Genomic DNA, 17256 nt, shown 5'->3' with positions numbered 1-17256 from the left:
TGTTCATTTGCATACTTCAATTGTGTAATGTTAATATTGAAAGAAAAAAAAAAACTCTGTTTTTGGAAATGCGCCTATATGTTGAAAGAACCAACATTGAATTATAGGTATAATAAGTAACACGAATTATTGCCGTTTGCATGTTCTTAAGTTGGTTAAAAAAAAGAGCATTTAGCCATGAAAATCTCGGTTTTGTTAGATTCCGAGCATTTAGCCATGAAATTGAATTTGGTGATCTGATTTAATATTCCCAATCATGCGAATGATGTAAGAATTTGGGTGAGAGTATTACATTATGATTGACTTGTTCTTTTGCAGTACTGGGTCATATGGAAGAGTAAAACACTATATTCACTACTTTTAAATTACATTAAGAGTTTTGTGGTTTCTACAAATATGAGAAGTTCAACTGAAAGAATACAAAATTTTCGACATTGGAAGCCTATGCATCAAAGTATGTTGTGAATCCCAATTCTTTGGTTGTAGTGTATCTTCAATGTATCTTACAATTGTTAATGTTGTTTATTTACTAATACGCATTATTTTTCAAAAAGACGAAGGGCCCCTAATACACGCTTACTTGGTAAGGTCTGTAAGGACATGATTTTGTTATCATTTTTTGCGATGCTTTGTTTCCAAGTTTGTATGATGTTATGAAAGTAGTTAGATTTCACATTTTATGATGTTGTTTCTGACATAAATTCACACTTTCTCATCATGAAGCTGGACAAGAAAGATTTAGAACACTAACTAGCTCATATTACAGAGGAGCTCAAGGGGTAATAATGGGTATGTTGATTCACCTCCTTCATGTCTCAGCGTCTTTTCATGTCTTTGCTCTGTTATTATGAAATTCGAATCTATGTTGTCATTTGAGAATCAATTAATATCCAAAGGTGTTTAGTTATAGATCTCAACCTACGTATTAAAAAAAAAAAAAAAAATTAGGTCTCAATCTGTCATGATTGATTGTTCTTCCTCCATTGGTTTTCAGCTATTACTAAAGCCGAAAAAGAATTTTATTTTATTTTATTTTTTTAATTTAATTTAATTTTTTTATTTTAATTATTATTGATAAGTAAAGCCGAAAAAAGAATTATCCCACCTGTTTCTCAGTGACGGTGGTTTTAGGAATTGTAATTGCTTAATTTGAGTAAATTATTTTGTATACCTAAGTAATTGCCTTGGGGAAATGGTGCAGTATATGATGTAACACGGCGTGAAACTTTTACAAATCTGTCTGATATATGGGCTAAAGAAATTGACTTGTACTCAACAAATCAAGATTGCATCAAGATGCTTGTTGGCAACAAAGTCGATAAGGTATGCCTTTAATGAACTTACATTTGTGATTATTTTAGCTTCTTTAGAGTGTCCTGTTTTTGATAAAAATGTCTAAAAGTTAGGATTGTAGTAAGATTTCCTATCCAAGACCCTATAATAGCGAGACCAACGCTGAGTAGCAGTCATAGGGTGTGCAGGGAGGTTAGTAGCATGCTAGTTGTTATTGGGATTGGACTACGTTTTTAAACTTTGCCTTGTCTTATCAGCTTATGGTTGTATGGTTCTTGGGATATCGTGTTCTTTCTACTACTAAAATTAGAGATTATACATATTGAAGATATCTTTCTTTTCAGGAAAGTGAAAGGGTTGTCAGCAAAAAAGAGGGTATTGACTTTGCTAGAGAATACGGATGTCTTTTTTTAGAATGTAGTGCAAAAACTAGAGTCAATGTGGAGCAATGCTTCGAGGAGCTCGTGTTAAAGGTATGCAAAATACTGAAATTTATTTTTCTCTACATTGATAATTTACTTCTATATGTTTGTCCTAAGTTTGGCACCAGTTCGATCAGGTATGGGTTTGAACACAGGTGTCAAACTGAGTCCCTTACTCTTAGGAAACTTGGAAATCATGCTTGTTATTTCATAATACATTTTAAAGCTGGTTCTCGTAGCAGTGGTATCAACTTGACTCCATTCTTGTTCCTATGTGTGATGTGGTGTCTGTTCAGTTGATGTGACACTTGGGGTTAGATATTATCGTCTGATTTGTTCGGTTAAACTCAGTGCTTGACACTGGTGCAAAGCCTCCTATGCATTTGCCTCTAGAAGTTGTAGCTCAATTATACCACAAATGACAAAAATGCAACATGTAGTATACAGTTATAATTAGATAAGTAATGAGCTGGCCTTAAGGAAGCATATAAAGAATGATAATGAAAGCAAACAAAAAACAAAAATGTATGGCGTGTTAGGTACCTGTTTTTTGGTCATGAGGTGCTACCAGAAGAGTATCTGTTTGTAAGATATTTGTGTAGGATGTAGCTTGGCACATCAACAGATAATGAATAGTGATTTGCACAGGTGTCATAGAATTGGCTTGTCTAACAGTCCCACCGCAACAACACATTAGGTCTTTTCAAGTAATGCCAGAAGCCTTTTAACTTTTAGTGTTCAGATAAACTGTGAAGCCATCAACTGGCCTAATACGGTAATTTGGACTTCTTGTTTTCATGTTTATTTACTAAGAAAAAGGATAAATTGTGCGTATTATGTATCGAATTACGTAGCGTCACTGGACAGTTCCATTTCTTCTGTTAAGATTTGAAGTCATAAATCCTTGCCTTTTTACTGGATCTCGTGTGGTGGAAGAGATAATTCATTATATCGCTAAGAAGATATTTTACTGGTTTTGTTTTACTGCACAAATATTTTGTTATACTGTAGAAATATCCATGAATTGTTTTAATGATGCAAGGGTACCATGTTGATCGGCAGATTTTGGATACACCTAGTCTCTTAACTGAGAGCTCAGCCGGGGTGAAGAAGAACATCTTCGAAGAAAAACCTCCACAATCTGCTGAGTCCACCAGTAGCTGTTGCTCTTGGTGATTACTCTCTGGTGTCTCTCGCCAACACTCCCCTTTCAAATAGCATTTCATTTTCCCTTTCCTCGGTTGATCAAAATGTTCACAACTAATTTAATTTGAGGTGAAACTAAATATTTAGTTTGATGCGACTTGTCTTCCCCATTACAGATCATGTGTTACGTTTGCACCAAATCTCCCATGTAAAGAACGATTGCATAATTATCTGCCGATCATAGCTCCTAGAATCATGTTAGTGGTATTTCTCAAATTGACCCCATTTCTTTGCTTCTTAATCCGCCCCCGCTTCCATGAGCCATATGGGCTGCAATGCCTGTGCCATGAGGCGAAGTTGGGGAGCTCATATGACCGGGTCAGGAAACAACAACTACAAGCCAACAATACGACTTGCAATATGCTTTGTACGATGGCTTACAAAAACAGTCAAAGTTGCGTCCTCACAGCGGATGTTTGAATCATCAAAGAGGTCGTAGAAAGATAAACTCGTTTACACAATTCCGTGGATGATACGGTGAATTGCAATATCAAAGTTGGTTTTCATTTGTTTTGACCAAGCCCAATCCTAAAATTAGTAGGTTTGATCTGCTTGTTTTAGCATAGGGATTACTTCGCAAGACTTGACTATTTTTTGACGGAAAATACTAACAAGCCCACCGAAGCACCCGTCAATTTACACACTAATCATCCAAGGGATTGGAAAGGCTACTGTGGGGTCCAAATACTCAAGGCAGTGAGATCGCTGGTCTATCGAAAAGTCCAGCCAATACGAAGGATCGCCGGCCCTTAAAGAGTTAAATGGCGTGACAGTTTCACAGCTCATAAGTTCAACCAACTATTGGGATTTTAGTACACATTTAAGGGGATGCCATTGACCAGGCGATTCTCCATTCTCCAACTTAGCTAACAGAGAGTGTCCACGCCAAGCTAACATTTCTAACATATTAAAGGAGGTAAGGAAACATACTTTTGGTGGAAGTCACTCAAATCCCAATAAAGTGTCGGTCTATATAAGGAGCTTAGGTGAGCCTCACAAGGAAATTTTGCCAAAATATATTTTTACCATATTCTTTATAACTTAGGGTGGATTGCATTTGAGAGGTTTAAAAGTACTTTTAACACTTAAAAAGTTCGTTTAAAGAAAAAAATACTCGCTTGCTTAAAAAAATTAAAAGCGCTTTTAATAATTAAAAAAGCTTTAAAATGATTAAAATGCACTTAATTCCACCGATGAACCTTATAACCTTGCAATAATAATGTGAGAACGAATCACTAAAAGAAAAAAGAAAATAAAAAATAAAACAAGACAAAACAAAACACTAAACAGGCCCCAACAGAAACAAACGCACTAAGATGGCCCCGAACACAATTCCTTGTCGTGAAAGTATTGTCTTGTCTGGGCCAAAGATGTGTAGCCACTCTTGCAAGCCTCAAAGTGGAGCCCCACGGCCACAACGGGAGTAAGTAGAGAGGGACCCAGGGAGGAGTCGTGTACGGTAGAAGATTGGGGTCCAACAATATCCAATTTATCCACTCAATTCCATTATTGTTTGATAACATACATATAATCACATATATTAATATTAGTGTGAGTAGTACGACTTGTCTACATAAGTTACATAACAGAGGTTAAAAACAATTAAAAATAAAAAAAAAGAAGAATAGAAAAGAAAAGAAAGAAAAAAAAAAAAGCGGCAGAACATGAACCCAGTTGTAGGAGATTCTGGCACCACCACCTCTGATCCCCGCAATCCCACAAATCTGACGGACTCAACGTCCCTTCCCGCTCCTCTTGGCGGCGATGCTGATCTGGAGGCAGAGGAGGAGGCTCCACCACCAGCAGCAGCAGCAGCAGCACCCATCGTAATGTCCTCCAGGGAACCCGATGCCATCTTCAGCGGTGGCGGCATCAGGTTCCTCTCCCTCTCTCTCTCTCTCTCACGTGTTTCAAAGTTTTGTCTTTTGGGATCTTCTGTAACCCACTTGTTATTTATGTTATTTCTTTGGTTTGATGCTGTATTTTGAGAGTTCCCATTTCTGTTTGATTGATTTTTCTTGAAATGCGGTCTGAATATGCGACTTCACTTGATTCAACTCTCAGCTATCATGCCTTTTTAATCATTTTCTCTGGTAAAGTCTTGTGATATTCTCTGTACCGTTTCTGGGATGTTTTGTTTTCACCTTTAGGTTCCATTTCCATGATGGGGGGGGCGGGGGGCGGTGGGGTTGCGTTGGAGTTTTTGGGTCTGGGCTTGGTGAATTTCGGGGCACGTGCCAAACTATTCGCGTTGATGCTAAATAACATTTATAAAGCGATTGCAAGATGCGCTTGGGGTTGGGTTTGAACTTTGATGTGGCGTTGCTTTTATTCCTAAATGACGGGGTCGTTGCATTGAGGTTGACTTGACTTATATTCGTTTTGGAATTCAAAGTCTATTTTGTGCTTTGGAAAGTTGCATGCTTTTGAAATCTAATGCGATATTTTTACACGATTCGACTTTGATCATTATGGAGTGGTACCAAGATCACTTCGAGACAGGAAGACCTGAATTTGAACGGCGGGAACGGTCTTATTCACTTTGCCTTGGGGAAATATTGCAGAAAGATTATTGAAATTTTCAAGTCAATTAAACTGCAGAGAAAATGAGGAAGTGCTTATGTGTATGTAATGTGATTGTTCTATTTTAGAGAAGAGGGATTGTGACTTTTGTTGCTTTTTTTATTGTGTGTTGGAATAAATGCAACTCACACGCCTAGACAGGATTGAACATATAATCTACCCTCCATCCATTGGTTTTGAGGAAAGGAGACGTGATTTGAGCTAAAACATAATTATGGAAATCGTTGAGTTCCAAATGTTAGAATTTGCCACTATATTTTGTATGGACTATTTGGAATGAAGGTTGTAGATAGAGCTAAAGCTTTACCTACCAATTGACTCACTCTTGATTTAGTTGTTTAGCCAACAAGATGATGGATGGTTTGGAATCAACTAAGCCTTCCAGACCTACGGCTTCTATGTTGGGCTTAGCTTGTGCGTGAGATCCAAGATAGCACCATTGATGGCCATGTACTTTCACAACACTGTGCCATGCCATACACTAGCCAGCTCGCACGCCTTGGCAGATCAATGCTTGGCTTTGGCCTTCCCTCAGTCATGCCCTTGCATCAACAAGGGCAGCATGCTGCACCAACAACATGTGATGCACTGCAGCAGCTACTACAATGCTTGACCCATCCAATATTCAGTATTTGCATCCAGCACCTTAGCAGCAACTCGTTACTGCTGTCTTCAAACAGCTTCTCGTGTCCCATGGCATGCCTCCCTTATGCCATGGCCTAGGGGCTGTTACAAACCATTCATTTTATCAGGCTGCATTCAGATCACTCAAATTGATTATTTAGCAACGCGCAGATGTTTATAAACCAAATGAGTGAGTTTTTTTATTATGTGTTGGATCTGATAAATTATGAGCTCAAGATTAATCCCATTGGACTGCATTGGTTTGATTTTGGTCCTGGTGTTGTTTTTTTGGGACGTCAAAGTTTATTAGACCCGCATTTGTCTTAGAGTGGTTGAAGTTACATGTCTGACCCAAGTGTTCTATTTTTTTGGTTAGCTTTCTTACTGGAGGTCGAAATGGGAGTTTCAACTATGGTTATTCCACTTTCAAGGGTAAAAGAGCTTCCATGGAGGATTTCTATGAGACAAGGATTTCAGAAGTCGATGGTCAGATGGTTGCTTTTTTTGGTGTTTTTGATGGTACGGCCTAGTTTTTCATTAACTATCTCTGGGATGGGTTGTTTGTTGAGTGTCTTTTATCAACAGAAACATTCACAGCTGGCGGTGCCTTGTTTTTTCTCCTAGATTTGTTACCTTCTTAAATCGAATATTTTTCTTTATGACTTAAGAAAAATTCAGATGCTTTGGGTTTATCCACTTCTCTGTTTTGTGTTTACATGCATGTTGTGGTCCAATTCAGGCCATGGGGGTTCAAGAACTGCTGAATACCTAAAAAACAACCTTTTCAAGAATTTAAGCGGCCACCCAGATTTCATCAAAGACACAAAGACAGCTATCGGTATGAAGTTGGTGAACTTTAGGTGTTATTATTTGTATGGGATGCGATTTAAGTTATTTATTTGGATTATGAGCTAGAAATAATTTTACTTATTAGTTTTTCTTTTTTCTATTGTAGTTGAAGTATTTAGACAAACAGATGCAGATTACCTCAATGAAGAAAAAGGCCAGCAAAAGGATGCTGGTTCAACTGCATCAACTGCTTTGCTGTTAGGGAACCGGCTACTTGTTGCAAATGTTGGGGATTCCAGAGTAGTTGCCTGTAGAGCTGGTTCAGGTTGCTGCCTTCATTGTTAAGATTGGGACATTATTAGAATCATGCCTGTAAATTCATGATGAAATAGGAAATGAAGATCTCAAGAAATCAAGATTTTTTTTTTCTCACCAGTTATGGTTCATATTTTGTTTTAGTGAATAATTTGCATACCAGAAATACTTTTGTAATGACATCTATAAGCTGGACTAATGGAGTGACTTCTATAGGTTTTATTTGGTTTGTATAAGAATACAAGCATCTTGCCAACTCTATTTCTTAGCTCTTCAATTGGATGATCGTTATTGTCTCCTTTTGCAGCTTTCCCGTTGTCTATTGATCACAAACCTGAAAGATCTGATGAGAAGCAACGGATTGAAGAGGCTGGAGGTTTCATCATTTGGGCAGGTAAGTTGCTTCTTTGTCTTATATGTATTTATTTGTTGTGCATGGGTTTGCTTGGGATGGAAACTTCTGCTGTGAAGTTTTTATTCACTTACTACTTGTTGCCTAAATAATATAGTTGCCTCTGAAGAATTACTTGACCTGAGTTTAGTACTTCATTTAGCCAAGTAACTATTTAACTTAGTTTAACTTGAATCAACATCTAAATGTTGTTTGTATAGCATAAGAAAATCAGGTAATAATGGACATATCGTGATAGGCTAGCTTTAGTACTGAAACTGTCTCAAGCGACTCAAGTCAGTAATTAGGTAAGAGTTATTTTAGACTTCTCACGTGTCGCTCTGCTTTGACAGGAACATGGCGGGTTGGCGGTGTTCTTGCTGTTTCTCGTGCATTTGGAGACAAACTACTAAAGCCATATGTAGTTGCTGAGCCAGAAATACAGGTGGAATCCCTCCCCCCTCCCACTCTGTCTTTTTCTTTTCCCCTTGAATGCCGAAATTATAGTCTGATTACTTGCATATAAATGTGGCGTTCAAAGGGGAAACCATAATAAGACTTTTGTTAGAGCTGGAAATGTTAACATATATGCTGGCAAGAGCTCTTGGAATCCTATGAAGTAAAATAATAAACACTAAGATGAAATAAACAAACAAATACGTTGAACAGGTGCTACATCAGATAACTTTTACTCAATTAGTAAGGAGAATCGGCTGAGTTGAGATAGATCTTAGGTTCAAAATCTTACCAAACAAAGGAAAAGGGTAAAACTAGTAGAACCACAATTTACTTGAATTTTTTAATTTCAAAACTTCCCCTATATCACCATAGAACATAAGGCAAAGGGCTTTGCGGTTTCTATTTCTTTATATCTCTTAACATCCTCCAAAGTCTTTTATTCTCTAATTGTTTTATATACCCTTCTGTAAATTCTTATGGTGTTATCTTATAAGCATCCATTCAAGAAAGGTGACTGAGATATTAAGCTAGTCTTTAACCTACAGCAAGCCTCCTCCTTTCTCTGGGTTTGGGACAGGCTTTGATTTGAGCAAAACATAGGATAGAAAGCTCCAGCACAGTTGGAGTTACATAAATTTCTCTTACATATTGCATTTTACCTTGCTGAAACATATGCAGATTTTGTAACTGAGCTTCTCTATACTTTCTCTACTTACTCTTTTTTTTTTTTTTTTTTTTCATGTTCCAATGCCTAGGAAGAAGAAATTGATGGTGTAGATTTTATAATTGTTGCAAGTGACGGACTTTGGAATGTCATATCAAATAAGGTGGGTGTTTGTCTTTAAAATACACTTCCATTAATTGATGAAATTGCTTTCAGTTTTCTTTTTAAGATTTTGTTCCTAAAAACTGTGTGGATGTTTTAATTTACACATAAATTTATTTAGATTCTTAGGATATGAATAATCCTTCATTACAATGCCTATGTTCATTTTTCTTTGGTGGTTGTGGGAGCAGCCACAAAAGGCATTGCCTTCAAGCAAGAAAATAAGTGATCTGTAGTAGCATTATTAATGAATCAATTATATCTTGTCAGCACTTGAAATAAGTCTCTGTTATAGTTTGCATTTTATCTGTAGGAGATTCAGTTAAGGCTGCTTAGAAGCATGATCAGGATGGCTCTATCATCATGCATTTAAGTTTCTGAGCTGCTGAAGCTGGTTGTAGGATGAAGTTCTCCAAAAAGAACCATTACACTACGTTTCAGGGGAAGGAGGTAGGAGGGGCGGGGTAGGAAGCAGAGGACGAGGGAGAGGTAGAATCCGTGTGTTTGGTAGGAGGGAGAAAGGGAGGGAGAGGCAAATCCCCTCTAGGCCCACCAAAATCTATCCATCCTAAAGTGGAGGGACCGGTGAAGGGAGAGGGTTAATATCATTGGGTTTTGATTGGAAGATACAACTGGTCCCTGGTCCCATTTGGTTGACTGTAGATATGAGTACATAGTGTGAGGATTTTTTTGGAGCCCAAATTTCTCTTATATTTTCTTTTAAAAGTTTTTTATTACCCCTTAATGGTTTTTTTCTCCTTGAGGGGCGGGTGTAAATCTTTAGCTTTATTTATTTATTATTATTTTAAAGACATAGGCAAGATCACTGCAAAAGGCTGTGTTCTTATATTTAGAGCTTGTTTAGGATTGTGTTTGAGAAATAGAGCTTTTAAGTTAAAAAGAGCTTTCGGGCAAAAGCTTCATTTTTAAGTTTTTGCCAAAAGTGTTTTTCAGCCATTTTTAGGCTTTTTAAACCCTTAAAAGCACTTTCAAATTTGTTTACCAAACGAGTATTTTTTTCTTTAAATAAGTTTTTTGAGTGTTAAAAGCACTTTTAAGCCTTTCAAACGCAATTCCAAATAGGCCCTTGCTTTTATCGTCAGCCAGAATTTCTGTGTCTGTTCCCCTTCAACCTTCTACTTATCTGGCAGTCAAAGAATTAGCTATTAAAAGCGTCACTTTACATGTGCACGTATGGTGTATGTCTTTGGAACTAGAAACTTAGTAGCCCTTATCTTGCTAATACTATCTCCTTTAACTTGCGGTCCTCGTGAGATTTTTCCTTTTTCTCAGGAGCTGATTTGGCTCTGTTAGGTCCCTCACGAAGTTAAAAGTTATCGTGAAAGTGGATTTGCTTCGAGGGACATATGCTTGCTTTGCTCTTGTTCTACTTCCTCAGCCCAACAGCCATTGGTGGGTGCATTGATCTGATATTGATTTTCTAGAACCTTAGCTTTCTATGTCCAAGGGCAAAACAGCTTGATGAAATGGAAAGCATAGCTAGGGCCTTACGTAGTTCACGTGGTAGGTGTGAGTCATATATTGGATGCTATAATTTAATAACCTACATATAGTCCCTTTATGTTTTAAAGCCCCCATATCCCCCCACCACCCTCCTAATCTCTCTCTCCTAAAAGAAAAGAAAAGAAAAGAAAAGAAAAAAAGGATTTTCTCTTTACTTAGGTTTCTTTTAGTGCCCATTCACTGTAAAAGGTTTCTTCTGTTATTGAGATCGGATCCCTTTAAATAATCTTACCTCTCTTCCCTTCAATGATCTGGATTTGATAATCCAGTTGCATTTCAGTAGTCGGTATCAGGAAATTTCTGAGGGTGCGGTGTACGGAACTGGGGTTTACTTTGCAAGGGTGGATCCGAAAGCCTTAGAGAGGTTCCTTGACATAAAAAAAAAAAATTAAAAATTAAAAAAAGTAGTAGATATTAGGATGCTAAAGGTCACTTGGTTGACATGTTTCATTTTTACTTTAGCCTGAAGGTAGTTTTTGTCTTCTCTTGTTTCTCCATTATTTGCATGTCATTTACTGCATAAATCATATTTTAGGGAATCTCAGTGTCTTAAAGTGCTCTCTCTTCTTTCAGGATGCTGTGGCTTTGGTGCAGGATATACAAAATGCAGAAGAGGCATCAAGAAGACTAATAACAGAAGCTTATGCCCAAGGAAGTTCAGATAACATTACCTGTATCGTTGTTCGGTTTGATATATCTTGAGCAGATACATTAAGATTTTTCAGGTATCTGTCAGTGGTCTTGCCTCTGATAATTTCTATGGAATACTTGTATGGTAATTTTTTCCTTTTTTCGAAATCTTGCAGGATTTAGGATCATTAAAAAGAACCCATGCCAGTTAAGCAGCAGCAGTTTATTTCTTTCGTGCATTTATTAATCTTTTCAAAAGACTTTATTAGTGTGAGAGGCTAACACCTGAGTTTTCAAGATGTTGGTCCTGAACAACAATTGATGTTTAATTCATGGTTTATGGCATTGATGTAAATTTAAGGGATAAATGTAAAATTAGTCCATGTGGTTGGCATGATTTACAAATCACTCACTATGGTTTAAAAAATAATTTATAGGTCTCTAGGGTAGGTCAAAATAACGTTTTATTTCCTGAACTCATTTTCCATTAAATGACTTAACAAAAACCGTTTACATGTGTTATTTTTTATTTATGCTTTTAAAAAATGATAAATAAGCTTATCCACGGGATGAGGCTCCAGTACACAGGTCAATTTAAATAAATCTAATCCCTTTATATCCCCATGTGTTGCCGTCGTCTTCATCTTCCCCACTGATTCACTGTCCATGCTGTCGTCTTCATCTTCTCCACTAATTCTTGTGTCCATCTCTATGTGAGTTGTTGGGTTTTGTAGCACAATTGAAATCGCCGGAAACATTACGACGGTAATTAAGCCACCTTGCTTTGGAGCTTTTTTACTTCTGCTTTTAAGATTTTGAGCATCTGCGATTTGTGAGTTACTCCGAGATTTTTGGACATTTGCGTTTTTGGAGTAGTGCTTTTTTGGGCAGTCTTTCTATGGAAATTCATATTTGTTTTGGGGCATTAAAGCATTTTCAAAAATTGTTTCTAGGCATTGGAAACAATCTATCCCTCTCTGTCTTTTTTGTTTTGGGTTTTATGGCAAGCACAATTGTGTTGTTTACTGGTAGGCACAATGATGAACACCAGATATCATTTTGGAGTAACATCATGCACAAAGTACGAATGGTGGATACCATAAAAGAGTGTCTTAGGAAAGAAAAAAAAATAAAAAATAAAGGAGGAAAAAATTTGGTGATGGCTGGGAGTTAATTTTTTGTTTTTGTTCTTTTGTGGATTTTGAACTCTCTGACATAAAGGCGACGGCATGGACTGTGAATAGGTGGGGAAGATGATGACGACGGCATGGCACAAGGGAGATATAGAGAAATTAGGTTTATTTAATTTGACTTTGGAGTGTGTGTTGGAACCTCAAAATGGCGTGGAAAAACTTATTTGTCATTTTTTAAAAGTATAAATAAAAAAGAACACGCATCTTATTTTTATTGGGTGTGAGGTGGTAATAAAACGGTTTCTGTTAAATCATTTAACGGAAAATGAGTTTAGGAAGTAAAATATTATTTTGTTCTGTCCTAGGGACCTATAAATTATTTTTTAAACTATAGAAAGTGATTTATAAATTAGGTCAACCACAAAAATCAATTTTACATTTATCCCTAAATTTAAATGTTAGTTAATCCCGCACGTGAAAATCCTACCCCGCATCCCCCATCTGGCATCTAGAAGGACTGGTTGAAGGTTAGTCTGGTTAGATATAGGTTGCACTGATGGCTCCGTGCGACGATGAGAGGGCGTGACATGTTTTTTTTTTTTTTTTTTTAATTGAATAAGGAAGAAAGGATGAGGGGGCATGAGATGAGGGTGCATGACATGGTGACCCGGTGGGTTTGAAACTAAGCTGACACGTAAAGTAAACATGAGATCGATCTGGCCCCTTATTTTGTCCTACAAATTTTGGATTATTATTTTCTTTTGAGAATAACTTTTATAATGACTAGCTTCTTTGTGCCCACCAATCATAATTGAACACCTCAGCATATCAGAAAAATCTAAGTTTAAGAAAAAAAAACACTACCATACCTGATTATATCAAAAATGAGAAAAAAAAAATTACAAAACCAATTAGTTTTTTTTTTTTTTAAAAAAAAAAACAAAACAAAAATTAAAGAGTTGGGGTGGCTGATGGTCTGTCTGGGGTAGCCGGTGCTAGGGTGGCTCGTTGGCCACCCCAGATTTGCCTAAGGTGGCTTGCTAGCCACCCTAGAAGGTCGCTAGCCACTCCTAGCCCATCTGGGGTGATCGGTAGGCCACCCCTAGGCCATGGGGTGGTTGGCCGGCCACCCTAGACAGGCCATGGGGTGGTTGCCGGCCACCCCAAGTGGAGGATGGGGTGACAGCTATCCACCCCTTTAAATTAAAATTTGTTTTTCTTTTTTTTAAAAAAAAAAAATTAATTGGTTTTTTTTTTTTTTTTGGTATAATTTGATGTGGTAGTGTTTTTTTTTTCTTAAACTTAAGTTTTTTTCTAATATGCTGAGATAGTGAGGTGTCCAATTTTGATTGGGGGTACAAAGGAGCTGGTTTACACCATCTTTATAGACGTTATCCTCAAAAGAAAATAATAATCCAAAATTTGTAGGACAAAAAAAAAAAAAAAAAAACCTGTAAATATCAACCCATAGTATCTTTTAAAATCAATATGATCACTTCGGTTGAACTTTTTGTACTCTAATCATCTAGTGTGACACTACTTGTTGGAAAAAAGAAGAAGCTAATAAGTAATTTTTTTTTTGACATGTCCACACATGGAAAGGAGAAAGGAGATTCAAACTAGTGACATCCGCTTCATTAGAAGAAAATAATAATACAAAATTTGTAGGACAAAAAAAAAAAAAAACCCCAAAGAACAACCCATAAATATCAACCCACAGTATCTTTTTAAATCAATATGATCACTTAGGTTGAAATTTCTGTACTCTAATCATTTAGTGTGCCACCACTTGTTGGGAAAAAGAATAAGCTAATAAGTAATTTTTTTTTTTTTTTGACATGTCCACACATGGAAAGGAGGAGGGGGAATTCAAACTAGTGACATCCGCTTCATTAGAAGAAAATAATAATACAAAATTTGTAGGACAAAAAAAAAAAAAAAACCCAAAGAACAACCCATAAATATCAACCCACAGTATCTTTTAAAATCAATATGATCACTTAGGTTGAAATTTCTGTACTCTAATCATTTAGTGTGCCACCACTTGTTGGGAAAAAGAAGAAGCTAATAAGTAATTTTTTTTTTGACATGTCCACATATGGAAAGGAGGAGAAGGGATTCAAATTAGTGACATCCGCTTCATTAAGCATAGTTCACAGTCAATTGAACTACTCTTTAGGAACACTAATAAGTAATTTCAAGTGGTGATTGAATGTTTGCTAATTTTCAGAATGTGAAATGTGGACATTTACACCTCAGCGTGTGTTCGCATAGCCACACATGAATGAGACTGATACTCAAGAAGGTGACTTGTTTGTTTGGATATGGTTTTAACAGGATCACAGGTCAATTCATATGGACTTCACTCTCTAGGATCTCATGAATGAGTTATCCACATTGCCTAACCCCATTTATCATGCACTTCACCTAATTCTGCTTACCCGAAATTCTCCTGGAGTCTCAACTACAATTCTTGCATACATGGTGTCTTAGATGCCTTTTTTGTTTTTTTGGTCTAAACAAAGCAAGAGCACTACTGGAAATGGAACCCTTTAATGAGTGGTTCCTGTCAATGAAACCACTATGTGACGGGTCATGATATTGGAGCATCATTGATCTCATGAAAACGTTGATTCATTACCAGGGCTTGAAAGCTTCAAGGAGTGCCTATAAATAGATTGCATTCCCCTGTTGTTTAATTCCACAATCACATGCTCTCCATTAATCTCCACACCACTTAAATCAGCCCTACGTCCTCCCTCCCACTTTTTGTTGGAAAAAATAAGAAGCACGGCTTTCGAAAGTATAAAGCTTAAAATTCTGAAGAGGATTTGAAAGCACATTAGATCTGTAGCAGCCATTATTCCGAGCTACACCTTCTTTACTCATCCCCAAGTATTCTTTTTGCAAATCACTATACTCTTATTTTTAAAAATTTCTGTTGGGTCTTTTAAGACAGTAGAAACAATAGAAAAATGCTTAGTTGCATTCAAAAGTTTATGCTTTAGCCATATAAATCCCAAGTGGGAAAGGGGCATGGCTCCATTTTAATTTTTTATTGTTTAAAATCTTTTAACTTTAAAATCAAAGTTAAAATGATAAACAATTAATAAAAAAAATTAAAAAAAGAGAAATGAGTGATTGGCCACCCCAACAATAGAGAAATGTTTAGTTGCATTCAAAAGTTTATGCTTTAGCCATATAAATCCTAAGTGGGAAAGGGGCATGGCTCCATTTTAATTTTTTATTGTTTAAAATTTTTTAACTTTAAAATCAAAATTAAAATGATAAACAATTAATAAAAAAAAATTAAAAAAAAAAGAGAAATGAGTGGTTGGCCACCCCAGTTGAGCCTTGGGGTGGCCAATCCATCCCCAATAAGCTATAGGGTGGCTTCAGGCCAAAAAGAAAAAAAAATAATAATAATAAAAATAAGGGCAAGGCTTAGGTGCGGTAGTGCAAAACTACCGCACCATGCAGTAGTCCAAAACTGCACCGTTTGGTGCAGTTTTGAGAAGGAAAAATTCAAAACTGAACCAAACGGTGCAGTTTTGGGCGGGGAAAAAATAGGTTTTTTTTTAAATATAACAAACAATTATTTAAAAAAATAGAAGAGAAAAAAAAAAATGAAAGGGGTGGAGCCACCCCTTGTCCAAAATGAAAAATATTTTTAATTATTAGTTTTTTATATTTTTTAATTCTTAAATAATTGTTTGTTATATTTTTAAAAAAACCTATTTTTTTCCAGCCCAAAACTGCACCGTTTGGTTCAGTTTTGAATTTTTCCTTCTCAAAACTGCACCAAACGGTGCAGTTTTGGACTACTGCATGGTGCGGTAGTTTTGCACTACCGCACCTAAGCCTTGTCCTAAAAATAATGGGTTGGTGGGTTTAGCCTTTGGGAGTGGCATTAATTTTTTTTTTTTTTTTTTTTGGTTGGGTTTGACCCTTAGGGGTGGTTGAACCACCCCCAAAGCTCAACTGCGGTGGCCGGCCGCCCCCTATGGGGTGGCCAACCACCATTTTCTCTTTTTTTTTTTTTTTAATTAATTGTTTATCATTTTAATTTTGATTTTAAAGTTAAAATATTTTAAACAATAAAAAAATTAAAATGGGACCATTTGCCCTTTACTATTTAGGATTTATAATTTTATATGGCCAAAGCATTTATCGAAACAATAAATCACCTAAGCGGATCCTACAATGGATATTCTTGGGATACGTGTATTTTTTCTTCCCCTTCTTTCTTGCTTTAGAAAAAAAACAAAGAATTTTGGTGGGTTTGTTACGATGAAAGGCCAACTAGGGAAAGCATGAGGCACGTGGTTCACTCGGGGGAGGTTACAGTGGACCAGTAGAACTTGAACTACTCTTTTGACTCTAGTTTATTTGTCTTTTACGACAAAGATAATAATAATAATAATAAAAAAAAAAACAAACAATTACAGATATTGATGTTAATTGGAAATCAATAATGGAGCGTCTCTTAAGTTTTAACCAAAAAATATATATAAGAGAATGATTGATTAATCACACGTACGCCTAGTCCGACTTTTGCATTTACTCAGTTAGGCCATCTGGTCGGATAGAGGTCTTTAGTAGTTTTATTGTTTAATTATAAGGTCATTTATTCAAATAAAAGAGAAAATTTTATTTATTTTATGAATTTTCATCACTTTTGTAACTAGCTTCGAATAAGGTTTTTTTGTTAAATCATAACGAAAGTGTGTCAAAATTATCAAAATGCCCCGATTTTCTTATAGAAAAAAAAAAATTGTAAAAATTCAAGCTTTGGTTAAAATTTAATGAAATTTACAAAAATACCAGTACCTGAATTTTTGTAATTTTTTATAATAAAAAAGAAAAACACAGAGATTTTGTGAATTTTAACAGGATTTAACATAAAAACCTAACCGTAACTTTGGAAAAAATTAAAAATTCAACACAGTAAATTAAAAATTTTTAAACGTGCAAGTACAGTAGTGTTAAGAGAGATTCGGTTGTCTTCATGAATCTGCTCTCTTCTTATCACAGCACATGGAAAACAAAATAATAGTAATC

General features: G+C 36.1%; 2 protein-coding genes across 3 annotated transcripts in view; both read left to right on the top strand.

The window, feature by feature from the left end:
• Positions 1-11470, top strand: part of LOC132183958 (uncharacterized) — a 19111-nt gene extending 7641 nt beyond the window's left edge. Inside the window, exons 10-21 of the mRNA XM_059597435.1 lie at positions 1202-1323; positions 1638-1766; positions 2778-2871; positions 4560-4797; positions 6505-6647; positions 6868-6966; positions 7084-7242; positions 7540-7626; positions 7977-8068; positions 8838-8909; positions 11006-11157; positions 11239-11470. Coding sequence (XP_059453418.1) covers positions 1202-1323; positions 1638-1766; positions 2778-2871; positions 4560-4797; positions 6505-6647; positions 6868-6966; positions 7084-7242; positions 7540-7626; positions 7977-8068; positions 8838-8909; positions 11006-11134 — 1364 coding nt within the window. The 3' untranslated portion in view covers positions 11135-11157; positions 11239-11470. The remainder of the gene's footprint in view (positions 1-1201; positions 1324-1637; positions 1767-2777; positions 2872-4559; positions 4798-6504; positions 6648-6867; positions 6967-7083; positions 7243-7539; positions 7627-7976; positions 8069-8837; positions 8910-11005; positions 11158-11238) is intronic.
• LOC132183888 (ras-related protein RABC1-like) lies at positions 145-3013 on the top strand. 2 transcript variants are annotated; one of them, XM_059597355.1, is made up of 5 exons: positions 145-454; positions 724-789; positions 1202-1323; positions 1638-1766; positions 2758-2833. In XM_059597355.1, the coding sequence occupies exons 1-5, from the start codon at positions 397-399 to the stop codon at positions 2800-2802; spliced, it is 420 nt and encodes a 139-aa protein (XP_059453338.1). In that variant the 5' UTR covers positions 145-396; the 3' UTR covers positions 2803-2833. The 2 variants fall into 2 exon arrangements, with proteins under 2 accessions (XP_059453338.1, XP_059453337.1); XM_059597354.1 differs by having other exon boundaries at positions 187-454; positions 2778-3013.
• Positions 11471-17256: the final 5786 nt, after the last annotated feature.

Source organism: Corylus avellana, chromosome ca6 (genome assembly GCF_901000735.1).
Source record: "Corylus avellana chromosome ca6, CavTom2PMs-1.0".
Taxonomy (NCBI): Eukaryota; Viridiplantae; Streptophyta; class Magnoliopsida; order Fagales; family Betulaceae; genus Corylus; species Corylus avellana.
Note: the sequence above shows the minus strand (reverse complement) of the source record. Positions and strands in the feature narration are given on the sequence as shown.

Bases quoted from the DNA above. Each gene is read 5' to 3' on its own strand.
- LOC132183888 (XM_059597354.1), top strand. From the start codon at position 397: ATGAGAAGTTCAACTGAAAGAATACAAAATTTTCGACATTGGAAGCCT. The intron at 790-1,201 runs GTATGTTGATTC...GAAATGGTGCAG, and splicing joins AGCTCAAGGGGTAATAATGG to TATATGATGTAACACGGCGT. The intron at 1,324-1,637 runs GTATGCCTTTAA...CTTTCTTTTCAG, and splicing joins TTGGCAACAAAGTCGATAAG to GAAAGTGAAAGGGTTGTCAG.